The sequence below is a fragment of the Microtus oregoni genome, unplaced genomic scaffold (genome assembly GCF_018167655.1).
Source record: "Microtus oregoni isolate MIOR12 unplaced genomic scaffold, Mior012 000025F_ref0000491, whole genome shotgun sequence".
NCBI lineage: Eukaryota > Metazoa > Chordata > Mammalia > Rodentia > Cricetidae > Microtus > Microtus oregoni.
In genome coordinates, this window is record NW_024543084.1 from 34230108 (window position 1) to 34244150 (window position 14043).

General features: G+C 41.2%; 1 protein-coding gene across 1 annotated transcript in view; it reads left to right on the forward strand.

Annotated features, from left to right (window-relative positions):
* The first annotated feature begins 474 nt into the window (after window positions 1-474).
* The window catches only part of LOC121462725 (serine/threonine-protein kinase Nek1-like), a 115470-nt gene continuing 101901 nt past the window's right edge, over window positions 475-14043 (forward strand). Inside the window, exons 1-3 of the mRNA XM_041674574.1 lie at window positions 475-786; window positions 9203-9350; window positions 9754-9850. Coding sequence (XP_041530508.1) covers window positions 9234-9350; window positions 9754-9850 — 214 coding nt within the window. The 5' untranslated portion in view covers window positions 475-786; window positions 9203-9233. The remainder of the gene's footprint in view (window positions 787-9202; window positions 9351-9753; window positions 9851-14043) is intronic.

A 14043-nucleotide genomic window follows, 5' to 3' on the forward strand; every position in this document is an offset into this window, starting at 1 on the left:
CCCCTCTGACACCGAAGCTTCGCTCCAGTTCCTCCACTTGCGTGGGGCCCGGAGCCCCTCGCTTCCGCAGTGCCGTGACCCGCCCTTCCCCAAAGCCTCGCCCCTATCATCCCCGCTAGTCCCGCCCCGCCCTGCAGGTACCGCCCCGTTTGCACCGTTCGGCTAGCCCCGCCCCGCCGCGCCTTCCGGCTCCTCCCCTGCAGCACCTTTGCAAGTAGGCCCCTGCGCTCTGACGTCACACGCCGGCGACAGGGACGCGGGCCGTTCCTTTCTCCTCCATCCTCAGCCCCAGGGTTTTGGGGCGGCTACGTGGGGCGTCCCTACCTTGAGCCGGTGCAGTTGCCCGCAGCCCGGAATCCATGGTCACTGTGGCGAGGCGGGAGGACGCAGGCGGCATCTAGCCCCCCAGTCGCACGTGCTGCGGCCCCGCGCCCGGCCCTGCCTCCTGGCCCTGTGAAGTTGGGGGCGGTACCCAGGCACTCCCCCTGTGCCGCCGCCGTTTCCAAGGGGTCAGAAACCGCTGTGTTTGTGTCGTCCTCGGAGCCGGGCTCCGTGGTGCGGGCGTTGTGCCTGGCCGGCCGGAGGCGAGCGTGACGCATCAGCCGGAGACCCGTGCCAGGGCTGTGAGCGGCTGCTGGGGAGACAGACTCGCTTTCTCTTTCAGCATGCCTTTTTCAAAGTGCACCGTGGTGCCGCTGCCTTAAGCCCTAGGGGAAGACCCTGCTGCCTCTGGACCGGTGCTTCTGGTCGCCACTGTTATTCTGAATCAAGTACCTTGTCATTGAGGTGAGTTTCTCGTGGGGGAAGCAGTGGTAGGCAGGATGGTGAAGTCACTGGGAGCCAGGAGACTTGTGTGGACGCTCTGCAAAGTGCATGGATGCCCTCCCAAGTGTTTGCACGTGAAGCACCTTCAGCTCATTAAAATGTAAACTCGTCTCTCCAAGCAGTTCTTTGATATAAAATGACAATGCAATCTTAGTGGATGATAAGCAGTCATTTAAATGGATCTGATGCCTTTGATGTTATCTGTGTATTTTAATGAGAAAATGAATAACAGTTAACTAATTAACCTAAAAGCTAATGTATCACTTCTCTTCATGATTTGACACAATTTCCATGTGTAAAGTATTCAAATTTTTACTACTTTAAATAATTTAGTGGAACTTTGGGGAGGGTTCCTGGGGATTGGATACAGGACTTCATTTTTTCTAGGCAGGTTATCTGCCCGGTCAATTTTTTTTCTCTCCTGTAAGACCTCCGAGAAGCAGAAATATTTTTATTGCCTACATAAATCACATCAGAAATGTTTGTGAAGGCTTAAAAGCCCTAGTCCGTCTAAGCGCTAATGATGGGCTTTTCTTAAGATGCAGTAAGTAGAGATGAAGGGCTGCAGCCAAACACAAAGAGTAGTTCTTTGTTTCTAGTTTTGAGAATCTGGATGTCTGCAGTTAAAATTGTCTCTTCTAGGGAAACCCGAGTAACCTATTTTGTGGGGAAACTGGTTTTTACACAGAAAAAAAGTCTGTTAGAAATCTGATAAAAGCTGTGGAATTTCACCACAGAAGTTCTTTTGAGGTCATATTAATAATACATTAGCATTGTATCCCAAGCAGATTTTACTCTCTAGTCTGCTTTCTTTTCTAAATTATGGACATAATAGCTTTTCATGCATATTAAGTTTGTCTTTGTATGTTGGTAGTTTCTACCTCAAACTCCTTGAATGTTGCCTGAACATATTTACCAAGGAGAAAACACATACTGTGAAAAATAAATAGTAGCAATCCTCTATTTTGTTTTCTAATTTTTTCTCAGTTATGAAAAATAGAGAAGGATTTTCCTCTCTGAGAAGATACATTGACCCTTTCTACAGTTCAGGCTGTTTCTATTGTTTTGGAAGAACTGTGTGTTTAGACTGCCTGTAGGCAGTACCAGGAAATTTCTTGGCATCTGTTTTCATCTATTCCTAATGTTTCCCTTTGGAATAACCTGTCCATCAAATATCTGAAACAGCTATGCTTACTGCCAATCAGTATGTGTTTTCCTGATTGATGGAGATGCAGTTTTAAATTCATGTAATCTGACAGTTTTCACATGTGGTTCATAATATTGTGTCAAACATTGCTTATTTGTAATAGTTCTTAGAATAAAAAGGAAGATACCTAATTTGTCTAGAGCTACGGGGTTAAAAAGCAACATGATATTGTGGCAAAACTTTAAATGTTAAGGTAAAAAAGTTTGGACATTGTTTGAGGTTTTTCTCCTTCAATGTTAAGGATTAGTCCCAGGGCCTGGTGCATTCTAGGCAGGTGCTTCTGCTGCCAAGCTGTATCCCCTTTCCTGTTCAGATATTCAAGTAGGGCCAGCAAGATTGTCACCAAGCCCGATGACCTTAGATCAGTCTCCATGACCTACCTACGTGGTGGAAGAAAAGAACTGACTCCCACAAGTTGTCCCCCCCCCCCCCCAGTCTGTCTGTCTTTCTAAATACATACATTTTAAAACATTTAAAAATTAAAGTGAAAAAATTGATTTGCTCAGTGTTCTTCCTACTTGTATCAGTATACATGGCTTATTAAAAGTTTAACTTTATTATTTTGACTAGCTAATCAATTCTTATAGTTCAAAATTCAGACAATACAAAAGATCAAAGAATTCTCAACTGTTCCCTTCCCTTTTTAAAAGCAATATTACTAGTTTTTGTGTCCTTACAGAACTATTTCTTATATAAATGCGTTTGTTGCCAACTTGATACAAATCTAGACATATCTTGGAAAAGGGAGTCTCACTTGAAGGCTTGCCTCAGTCAGATTGTCCTGTACATGTCTGTGAGCATTTTCTTGATTAACGATTGGTGTGGGAGAGCTCAGTCTACTGTGGGTGGGGCCACCATTAGGCGCATGGTCCTGGTTGTGTAAGAAAGCCAGTTGATGCAGGTGGTATATGTTATTATCTTTTCTTTCACTTCATTTGAAACTGTTTTCTAGTATAATAAATTAGTTGTAAAGTCTAACAACTATGAAATAGGTAGCTTGTTTTCCTTCTGATTTACATTGACTGCAGAAAAGGAGAACTTGTCATGTGTTCCAAAACTCATTAACATGAATCTGATTGCTCAGAAAGGTACCTGTTGGTAGAGGCAGCTCGTTTGTTCCTGGTTGCCCAGACACGAAATAATCACACAGAAACTATATTATTTGCAATGCTGTTTGGCTAATAGCTTAGTTGTATTGCTAGCTAGCTCTTATATCTTAAATTAACCCATTTCTATTAATCTGTGTATCACCATGTGGTTGTGGCCTATCAGTAAGGTTTCTTCTGGCGTCTCCTGCTGTAGCTCTATGGCTTCTCCTTGACTTTGCCTCTCTCTCCTCCTCTATCTACTTGGAATTCCTGCCTTGCCCTATTCTGCTAAGCCACTGTCTGAAACAGCTTTATTTATTAACCAAGAAAAGCAACACATAGACAGGACTTCCCACACCATTGATAAACAATGTGTTTATCATTGTTTGATGGCAATTAGAATTATTTTCTTTTTACCAAGAGCAGTAAATTTGGCTTTACTGAATTAGAACCACAAAGCTCAGTATGTGGATGGCAATAGAATTACAGAATAGGAACACTAATAGGTTCTGCCTTTTTGGTATAGTATCTAGAAAGGAATTGGCAATTAAATTTGGAAAAAGAGCCAAACTGACAAATTTTGTTTTCTCCTCTCTTCGAAAAACGTCACAAAACAATGATGGTTATGAAATAACCTCATTATGTGGCTATTATTTAATGTAATTTTATTTCATGGAATTGAGTCTTCTAAGATAAGTTTATCATCTCTAAGTAGTATAAGTAATATGATACATTGAGCTTCCATGTTCTGGGAATAGCATTAAGTTTTGGCTGATTCCCAGATACCCATTATACTATGCCAGTTGATTCAATGTAGGGCATGTTTGGAATGACTTTTCCTCTCTATCCTACTGTTGATGGCTGGATTTTTATGATAATATTTTAATTCTTAGTTCTCTTAAAGTTGCTAAAAGAATTTTCATTATAGAAATTGAAATGAGATCTGATTATAATGTTTATTAATGTTGAGGAAGGTTCTTTTTTCACAAAATTTAATAAGATAATTATCAATTTTACTACAGGCTGGATTTTAACTTTTAGTTTTCAGGACTATATTATGAATTCTGTAACTTAAGAAAGTCGAACCTTTTAAGGGAAATTTAAAAATTTAGTATTGGTGGATGAGGTGGTGAACTGTGGCAGAAACTTTAAGCTTCCTGAAAGCCCATTTCCTCCTAGAAGGGAATTATACATTGGAATGTGCTTGCTGTGAATGGAAACAGAGCATCTTGGGTGAATAAAGTATTAGTTTCAGACTAAAATAGTGAATTTATGTATTCTGCAGAAGAGAAATCTTGCCCCTGGCTGTGTTGATTACTGCTTTTATGACTTTCACATGCTTCCTTTCTTAAGCTCTCATTAACTAGTGTATTTTTTCTGACTTATCCTAAAATTATAATTGTTCAAGCTATTGTATTAGTCATGATTCTCTAGAGAAACAGAATAGATGGGGGTTTATTAGAGTGGCTTACAGGCTGTGGTCTAGCTAGCCCAACAATGGCTGTGACCAGATGGAAAAGCAAAGAATCTCGTCCACAAGGTTAGTCTTCAATCCTGAAGATGAAGTTTTTAATGCCAGTGAAGGGGTGCTTCAGCAGTGGGCTTGATGAGCTTGCCCTCAGGAGTGAAGGCAAGCAGGTAAAGAGCCAAAGCATCTGCCCTCCATGGCGTGGCGGTAGGCAGGAAGGCATGGCGTAGTACTGGAGTGGTAGTTGATACCTTTATATCCTTTTATGTGGACTGTCACCAAAGATGTAGCCCAGATTTTAGGATGGGTCTTCTGATCTCAAGTGATGCAGATTTGGAGTGGGTCTTCCCACCTCAAATGATCCAGCCATGAAAATCCCTTACAGGCGTGCCCAGCTGCTTGGGTTTTAGTTGATTCCAGGTATAGTCAAGTTGACAACTAGGATTAGCCAAGCTACTAACAACTTTATCTTGGTTGGAAAATCTTTGAGGTATACTAATCAAGCCAGTTCATATTAAGCTGGGCGTGGAGGTACACACTTGTATCCCAGCATTTAGGACTGAAAAGGAGGACAGTTAGTTTGAGACCAGCCTGGATTACATTAAAAACCTGTCTCAAAAATAAAGTTTTTACTTTTATGACAGATGAATATTTCATTAAATAGTAAGGTTTTGCATACTAATAAAAGACTATGCAAGTAGAACTGGGCAGTTTACAGGAAGTACAAATGTTGAATAAATATGGAAGAAATTTTCAGATTTATCAGTAAGCAGAAGAATTGAAATGTAGCCCTGTCCATCAGAAACAGGAACACAGTGACACATGCCTTAGGTCGTTCTTGGTGTATTGCTTTAATTACCCTCACAGTGATTCTTTAAGTGCATACTGTGTTTATCACATTTATAGGTGAATAAATTGAGATACAGAAAGCATTAGTGTAAGGCAGTGGTTCTCAACAGCTCTGATACTGCACCTTTTAGTGCAGTTCCTCATGCTGTGGTGACCCCCAATCATAAAATTATTTTGTTACTACTTCACAGCTGTAGTTTTGCCACTGTAATGAATTATAATGTAAATATCTCATATGTAGCTATCTGATATGCAACCCCTATGAAGGGTAGTTCAACTGCCCAAGGGGTCGCAACCCACAGGTTGAGTACCACTGGTCTAAGGTCATGTGACAAGTAATAGAACCAGGACTTAGCTCTGTCTTAGTGTTGTGTGGAGACACAGTGACCAAGACAACTCTTACAAACGAAAGAATTTAACTAGGGACTTGCTTATGGTTTCATAGGGTTAGTTTATTATGAAGGGAGCATGGCGGCAGGCAGGAAGGCATGGCACAGTGCTGGAGTGGTAGCTGATACCTTTACATCCTGATCCACAGGCAGGTCTGCAGAGGAAAGTGGGGCACTGGGCCTGGTATGGTCATGTGAAATCTCAAATCCTACTCCCAGTGATAAACCTCCTCCAACAAGGCCACGCCTTCTAGCCTTCTAAAGAGTTCTTCACCTGGGGACTAAAAATGCAAGTATATGAGCCTGTGGGGCTGTTCTTATTCAAACCACCACAAGCTCTAGGGTCCAGTGCTCTTTTTAGACACTGAAGTTTGTTATAACTGCAAGTGCAGATGTCAGTGGGGGCATGTGTGCCATGCGCATGTGTGGAAGCCAAGCAGCAACTTTGTGGAGCTTTCTCCTTCCAGGGATCCAACTCTGCTCTCCAAACTTGCTTAGCAAGTGCCTTTAACCCACTGAGCCATCTTGCAGGCCAGCTCTTTAACTACTGCCTTTTGTTGCTTCTTTGATATCTTTATAAAGAATAGCCACTGTTGGTAAGAGTGTTTAAGAGTCAGCATTTTATACAGTATTGGTTACCGTAGTAGATGTTTACCACTCTAGTGGGTCTGTGAACCGGAGAGAGTGGGGCCTAAAGAGGAGGTGGGCCGAAGTCTCATGCGATAGCCACCTTTATTCAGAGCAGCAGAAGTTTATACTCTGAGGGCTGAGTCACATGAGTAAAGAGTACAATCACGGGAAAACATTTTTTCCACAGAGCAGATGAATGACAGCAGCTGAATTAAACACTACACCTGGATTAAGCATGACAACACATGCTGGCACAACTGGATGTCAACCTGTAGAAGAATGAAAATAGACCCATATCTATCACCATGCATAAAACTCAAGTCCAATGGATTAAAGACCTCAATATCAGTCCAAACACACTGAGCCTGATAGAAGAGAAAGTGGGAAGTACCCTACAACAGATGGGCACAGGAGATCGCTTCCTAGGTATAACCCCAGCAGCACAGACATTAAGGGCAACATTGAATAAATGGGACCTACTAAAACTGAGAAGCTTCTGTAAAGCAAAGGACACTGTCACTAAGACAAAAAGGTAACCTACTGACTGGGAGAAGATCTTCACCAACCCCGCAACAGACAAAGGTCTGATCTCCAAAATATATAGAGAACTCAAGAAACTAGACTTTTAAATGCTAATTAGCCCAATTAAAAAATGGGGCACTGAACTGAACAGAGAATTCTCAACAGAAGAAGTTCAAATGGCTAAAAGACACTTAAGGTCATGCTCAACCTCCTTAGCAATCAGGGACATGCAAATCAAAACAACTTTGAGATATCATCTTACACCTGTCAGAATGGCTAAAATCAAAAACACCAATGATAGCCTTTGCTGGAGAGGCCGTGGAGGAAGGGGTACCCTCATCCATTGCTGGTGGGAATGCAATCTTGTGCAACCACTTTGGAAATCAGTGTTTCGGTTTCTCAGGAAATTCGTGATCAACCTACCCCTGGATCCAGCCATACCACTCTTGGGAATATACCCAAGAGATGCCCTATCATATGACTAAAGCATTTGTTCAACTATGTTCATAGCAGTATTATTTGTAATAGCCAGAACCTGGAAACAACCTAGATGTCCTTCAATGGAAGAATGGATGAAGAAAGTGTGGAATATATACACAATAGAGTACTACGCTGCGGTAAAAAACAATGACTTCTCAAATTTTGCCTGCAAATGTATGGAAATAGAAAACACTATCCTGAGTGAGGTATCCCAGACCCAAAAAGATGAACATGGGATGTACTCACTCATAATTGGTTTCTAGCCATAAATAAAGCTCACTGAGTCTACAATTAGTGAACCTAAAGAAGCTAAATAAGAAGGTGAACCCAAGGAAAAACATATAGTTATCCTCTTGCCTATGGGAAGTAGACAAAATTGCGGGGAGAAAATTGGGATCTTGGGGGTGCGGTGGGTTGGGAGTAAGGGGAGATGGGGAGAGAAAAGGGAGAAGGGGAGAATGGGGGGAACTTGGGGAAACAGGATGATTGGGATAAAGGAAGGGTGGATAGGGGAGCACGGAAGCACAATTCTTAGTTAAGGGAGCCACCTTAGGGCTGGCAAGGGACTAGAGTGGCTCCCAGGAGCCCAAGGCGATGTCCCCAGTTAGTTCCTTGGGCAGCTGAGGATAGGGAACCTGAAATGACCCTATCCTATAGCCATACTGATGAATATCTTGCATATCACTATAGAACCTTCATCTGGTGATGGATGGAGATAGAGACAGAGACCCACACTAGAGCACTGGACTGAGCTCCCAAGGTCCCAATGAGGAGCGGAAGGAGGGAGAAGATGAGCAAGGAAGTCAGGACCACCAGGGGTGCACCCACCCACGGAGATAGTGGAGCTTATCTATTGGGAGCTCACCAAGGCCAGCTGGAGTCTGACTGAAAAAGCATGGGATAAAACCGGACTCTCTGAACATGGCGGACAATGAGGGCTGATGAGAAGCCAAGGACAATGGCAAGGGGTTTTGATCCTACTTCATGTTTGGCTTTGTGGGAGCCTAGCCAGTTTGGATGTTCACCTTCCTAGACATGGACGGAGTGGGGAGGACCTTGGACTTTCCACAGGGCAGGGAACCCTGACTGCTCTTTGGACTGGAGAGGGAGGGGGAGAAGAGTGGGCAGAGGGGGAGAAGGATGGCAGGAGGGGGAGGGAAATGGGAGGCTGGGAGGAGGGGGAAACTTTTTTTTTCCATTTCTCAATAAAAAAAAAAAAGAACAGTTCTGTGTTTTGATAAAACCGAGGTCACAAGACTGTGTTTTCTTTGAGTTTTCTCACAAGCACTCAGGAATTCTCACAGTTCTCACATGCCTTCATTCTTGGACCATGCTCTGACAGATTTCTGCAAGATGCTTAAGAAATATGTTTGCAAGCTTTAATTAACACCTGCATAGTCTTTGATTTCAGATTTTATCCTAAGAAAATCCTTACAATAAATAACAAAATATACTTACAGAAATTTTACCTTCAATTGTTGAAACAGCTTTGAAAAATTGTCTTACTAAGCTTTATTCTTATTAAAATAATAAAATAATGCTACTGGTTCATGTAGGAAAAAGTTTGCCTTTATGTGCCTGTGTTGTAAATATATTTACTGCTGGATACTTCAAAGCATTCTAATAAAACTGAAACATCAATATTTCTTGTTTTGTTCTAATTGTAAAGTGTAAGTTTCAGTCAAGATATTAAATATCTTTGTATTAAGACTTGCCTAATCTCTGCTAATTCTTTTGCATGTAGCTACCCTATGAAAATGCCTTAAGAAAGAGCCATGGAGAAGTATGTTAGACTACAGAAGATTGGAGAAGGCTCATTTGGAAAAGCTGTTCTTGTTAAGTCCACAGAGGATGGCAGGCATTATGTTATCAAGGAAATTAACATTTCAAGAGTAAGTACATTTTTACTTTGTTTGTAGAAGTAGTAATTTGGTCACCCTAGGATCAAATATTAAATATTTAATATTAATCAGAGAAACGCATAACCTAGTCAGGAAGAGTGCTATGATCCCATCAGAACCACTACGTCACTGGAGTCTGTGTGTCCTTTCAGATTTTTTCCTCTTTGTTCCTGTATGGTATGTAGAAACATATACTTACAGTCCTGTGACTTATGTAGATTGGGCACGCTTAATGGGCTTCACTTACGGATTCAGCTCATTCCTTTGTAACATACTGCTATAGTTTTTAATGTTTGTTATTGTTACCGTGCTGTATTAGTAGCATTTTTAACCACTCTCTTATAGGTGGACTTTTACCTTTTATTAGTGGCTTTACTATTTTCTTCCATTTAAGATGTCCGGCAAAGAACGGCAGGAATCAAGGAGAGAAGTTGCAGTGTTGGCAAACATGAAGCATCCAAATATTGTCCAATATAAAGAATCCTTTGAAGGTCAGATATATTTTGCAAACATTTAAAATAAGCTCTAAGATACTTACAACTTTTGGGTATTTTCCTTTAAGGAATTATTTTGTGAATGTATTTTCGGTAAAAATACTTTTTGTTTTTGTTGTTTCATAAATATGCATGTTAGTATTAGTTTGATTCTAGGATAGTAGTGATACCCTCATAGCTTAATATTGACTTACTGTTATTAACAATTACTTAAGAAGAAGCAATATAGTACAAAAATTTTGAGTGGGCAAAATTAATAGCAACATTTTAACCTTAAATTTCCCTATAAGTATTTCTACTGACACTGAGAAAATGTTCTGATCTTGATTTTTGTAAAAACCATTACCTTATTTTTGATGATTTCATGTATGCATATAACTTAATCATATTCCACATGCAGCCCATTGCGTTCCTCTTCCAAGCACTCCCTTCCTACTTTCATGTCTTCTCTTTTTAATAACCCACAGACTTTAACTAGGGTTGCTTGCATGTGGACAGGTATGGGGTGCTGGCTGAAGGAGTTCCCACAATGTAGTCGTGTCAAAGACTTCCATAATGGGGTTATTTCTTGGGCAGTTTACCAGTGATGACAGCCCTGAGGAAAAATGACTCGTCCTTGCCCAGTAGCCTTTAACTACCATATATCCTCTTCTAGGAGTGGGTCCTCATGGGCCCTCCCAGTCCATCCTAGAACGTGGTGAACAGGCCCATCTGCACCTAGGAGTCATCTGAATGATTCAAATGTACTTCATTTTAAGCATTACCTGTCACCATATATGTTCAGAAGGCATAGACAGGCATGACTACAAGTTCTCGGTTCTTCTAAGTTCACCTTCATTCGAACTCCCTAGGAATTAGTGTGGTTGACAGCCAGTGTTGATTCTTAGCCTGTTTTCTGTGCCTACATGACATGTGCTGTGTTAGGGAAACAAAGTGCTTGGTTTTTCTCTCTGTCCTGGCACCACAATTCTGAAGACTTCTGTAACTCAAAAGCTGTGGGAGTCTTTCCAGTAGCAAAGAAGCAGCTGTACAGTGGATAGCAGCTAGAAGCCCACTAATCCAGTCCACATCAGACACTGTCTACTTGCGGGGAGACTGGGGACAGTACTGGTCCACGCTGTCCCTATTTCAGACCCATTAGCCAGTGCAGAGCTGTGAATTTCTGCCAAATAAGCTACAATGGACTTTCCCATGACCGCCCTTCAGATCTGATCAACTTGCTCCAGCAGCTCACAGAACTCTAGGAAACACTGCACTTGAATTATAGCTAAGACATGCCATACATATATAGCACACGTATGTCTTTTATAATGAACACAAATTCACACCCAGACTGTTAGAAAACAGTAATTACAATGTCTGGGGCTTTTGGCTTCTAAACTTAGTAGTGGTAAAGGAAAGGTGCTAGAAATAGCCAAGCAGTGCGCTTGGACTGAGTTTTCTATTTCATGTCCCGTTAATGTTTCCGTTGTGCTCTTAGTTATTCTCTGTCTATGTCACTGGCTTATGTGGTTTTTGTGTTTTGTTTTGTTTCAACATCAAGCAGTTTCTAAGGTAGTAGTTTTGGGTTTTAGGGGTCCTTTAAAAGCCTGTAAGGCTATTAGTGATGAAGGGGTTTTTGTGTATCTGTAGTCCTGTTCAAATTAATCTGACAAACAGGTGGTGGTATGATGTTAGAAAGAATACAAAACAGATCATTACCCCTCTAACGAAGGAAATCCTTTTCTGTTAATGATATATTTAAGTAGGTATTGATTTAAACCTGGGCGTGGTGCCACACCTGCAATACTAGTTAGTACTAGGGAGGGAGAATCAGGAGGATTGTGAGTTTGAAGTCAGCCTGGGTAACATCTGGAGAGACCTTGACAAGCAGGCATGCAAGCAGGGGGTAGATGAGTGGGAGCACGGGGAGAGGGAGATGGGAAGGGGAGAGAGAAGGAGAGAACAAATGAAAATTTGCTCCAATAGAGAGCTGAGTAGCAGAAAATATAGCTAATTCATATACTGAATCCCCGACATTACTCAATTTTCTTTGTGTTCTGTGTAACTTCTGTAGTCTCACCTCTGTTTCCCCATCTTCCATTGCTGGAGATCAGATATGTGGCCGTTTTCATTCACATCACCATGCAGGGCCTCTGCATAGTCCTGACTGTCTGGGAACTCAACAGAGATCGGCCTGCCTCTGCTTCCTGAGTGCTGGTTTTAAAGGCATGTGCCACTGCGCCTGGCCACTTCATCTGAATTCTTACTAGAGTTTAATGAAGAGAATGAATAAGTAAATTATTTTCTCCTTATTCCCATGAGCCTTCTGCAATAGATAGTTTGTGCCCACAGTTTAACACTTTTACTTCTTTAAAGAATAAAGATTCTGAGCGCTAATACATAAGAATGTGTGTTATAGATTATTTAGATTATTAATTAACATAGATTATTATTAACATAAGTTACAGAATTACTCAAACTGTGATTTTCATCAGGAAACTTTGTTTCCTGGAACCCTTTTTTAGACATTGTGGTAGTCAGGGCGACTGTCACCGTAATAAACACCATGACCAAAGCAGCTTGGGGAGGAGAGCGCTTGTTCATCTTAACACTTCCACATCACCGCTCTTCATTAAAGGAAGTCAGGAGAGGAGCTCAATCAGGGCAGGAACCTGGGGCAGGAGCTGGTGCAGAGGCCATAGAGGGGTGCTGCTTACCAGCTTGCTCAACCTGCTTTTTTATAGAACCCAGGACTGCCTGCCCAGGGATGGCACCACTCACAAGGGGTTGGGCCCTCCCCCGTCAATCACTAATTAAGAAAATGCCTTGCAGCCTGATCTTATAGAGGCATTTTCTCAACTGAAGCTCCCTCTGTGATGGTTCTAGCCTGTGTCAAGTTGCTATAGAAGCAGCCAGTACGGTCATGGTTACATCTTCAGAGGTTGATATGACAAATAGTTGACACTTAGCAATTCTTTGTTTAATAAATCAGAAGAGAAGAGAAATTATGTTTAAATAATCATTAAAGATTTTAAGTGTGTGTTTGAAAATAGACAGTCATATAAACCAGCTTATTTAAACCAACTGAGGAAATAGCAGTTGAGTGAAGCTACACTTTTAAATATAAAGTGTCATGTATACATAAGCAGTGTGCAAATCTATAAATCAAGGCTGCTGTCCATATGATCATGTTCTGACGTACTGTGCAGTAATTCTAGTAGGGTATGCTAGTTGGCGTGTTATACTGTCAAACGCTACACAGACCATGTCTTGGAATGACAAACACGCTTTACTTCTGTGAATGTTGAAGTCAAGGCCATCGTGATGCAAAGCAGAGAGATTGGAGGCTTTATCTAATTGCAGGTGGTGGACTATGCTTCCAAGACCCACAGATGATGTGTCCCCGCATGATACTCCAGCCTTGTGTAAACAGGGAAGTAGCAGAGCAGGATGCCAGCTTACCTGGATACATGCAGAGACATGCTGAATTCAGACCAGATGCCCCTAATTGATCTCAGTTTTATAGTGCATTATATATGTCTGAGAGAGGATAGCATATGTGTCCTTCAGAGGCATGAACTAATCTCTTGTTATTACAAACCTACTCAAGCTCACATAGCTTTGGATTTCAGAAATGTCATGTGGAACTACAGTAACCATCTGGAAGGAATAGCTGAACATCATAGTAATTGGCACTTAAAGCAGTTATAGATGTTACCTAACCTACAAAATTCCTGTGATGGAAGTTTAGAGAATTTCTTTTAAATACTAGGTAAAGGACTTTAGACTTCCATCACTCATGGGGATGTAATACAGTACATTTTAGAGGTTTTTTTTCAAAGATTTATTTTTAAATGCAGGTGCCTGTGGAAGCCATAAGTGTTACATCCCGTGGAGATGGAATTACTGGTGATTATAAGCCATCTCACGTAGAGGCTGGGAATGGAACTTAGGTCTTCTGTAAAAGTAGCAGCCCCAGATTTTAAGTTTTTACAGCTAAATTTCTTATTTAAAATATTTTTATGTGGTATTTTGTAAAAAGTTGTTGATTTAAAAAAAGTTGAAGAAATGATTATTTGTAGAATGAAAATTAGACATTTTAAAATGTTACTGGGAACACTAGCAGACAGGACATTATTTCCGGACTTTATTTTTTCAGAGCATAACTTATTTTCCCTAACAAAAAAGCTACAGGAAGGTTTTTATGC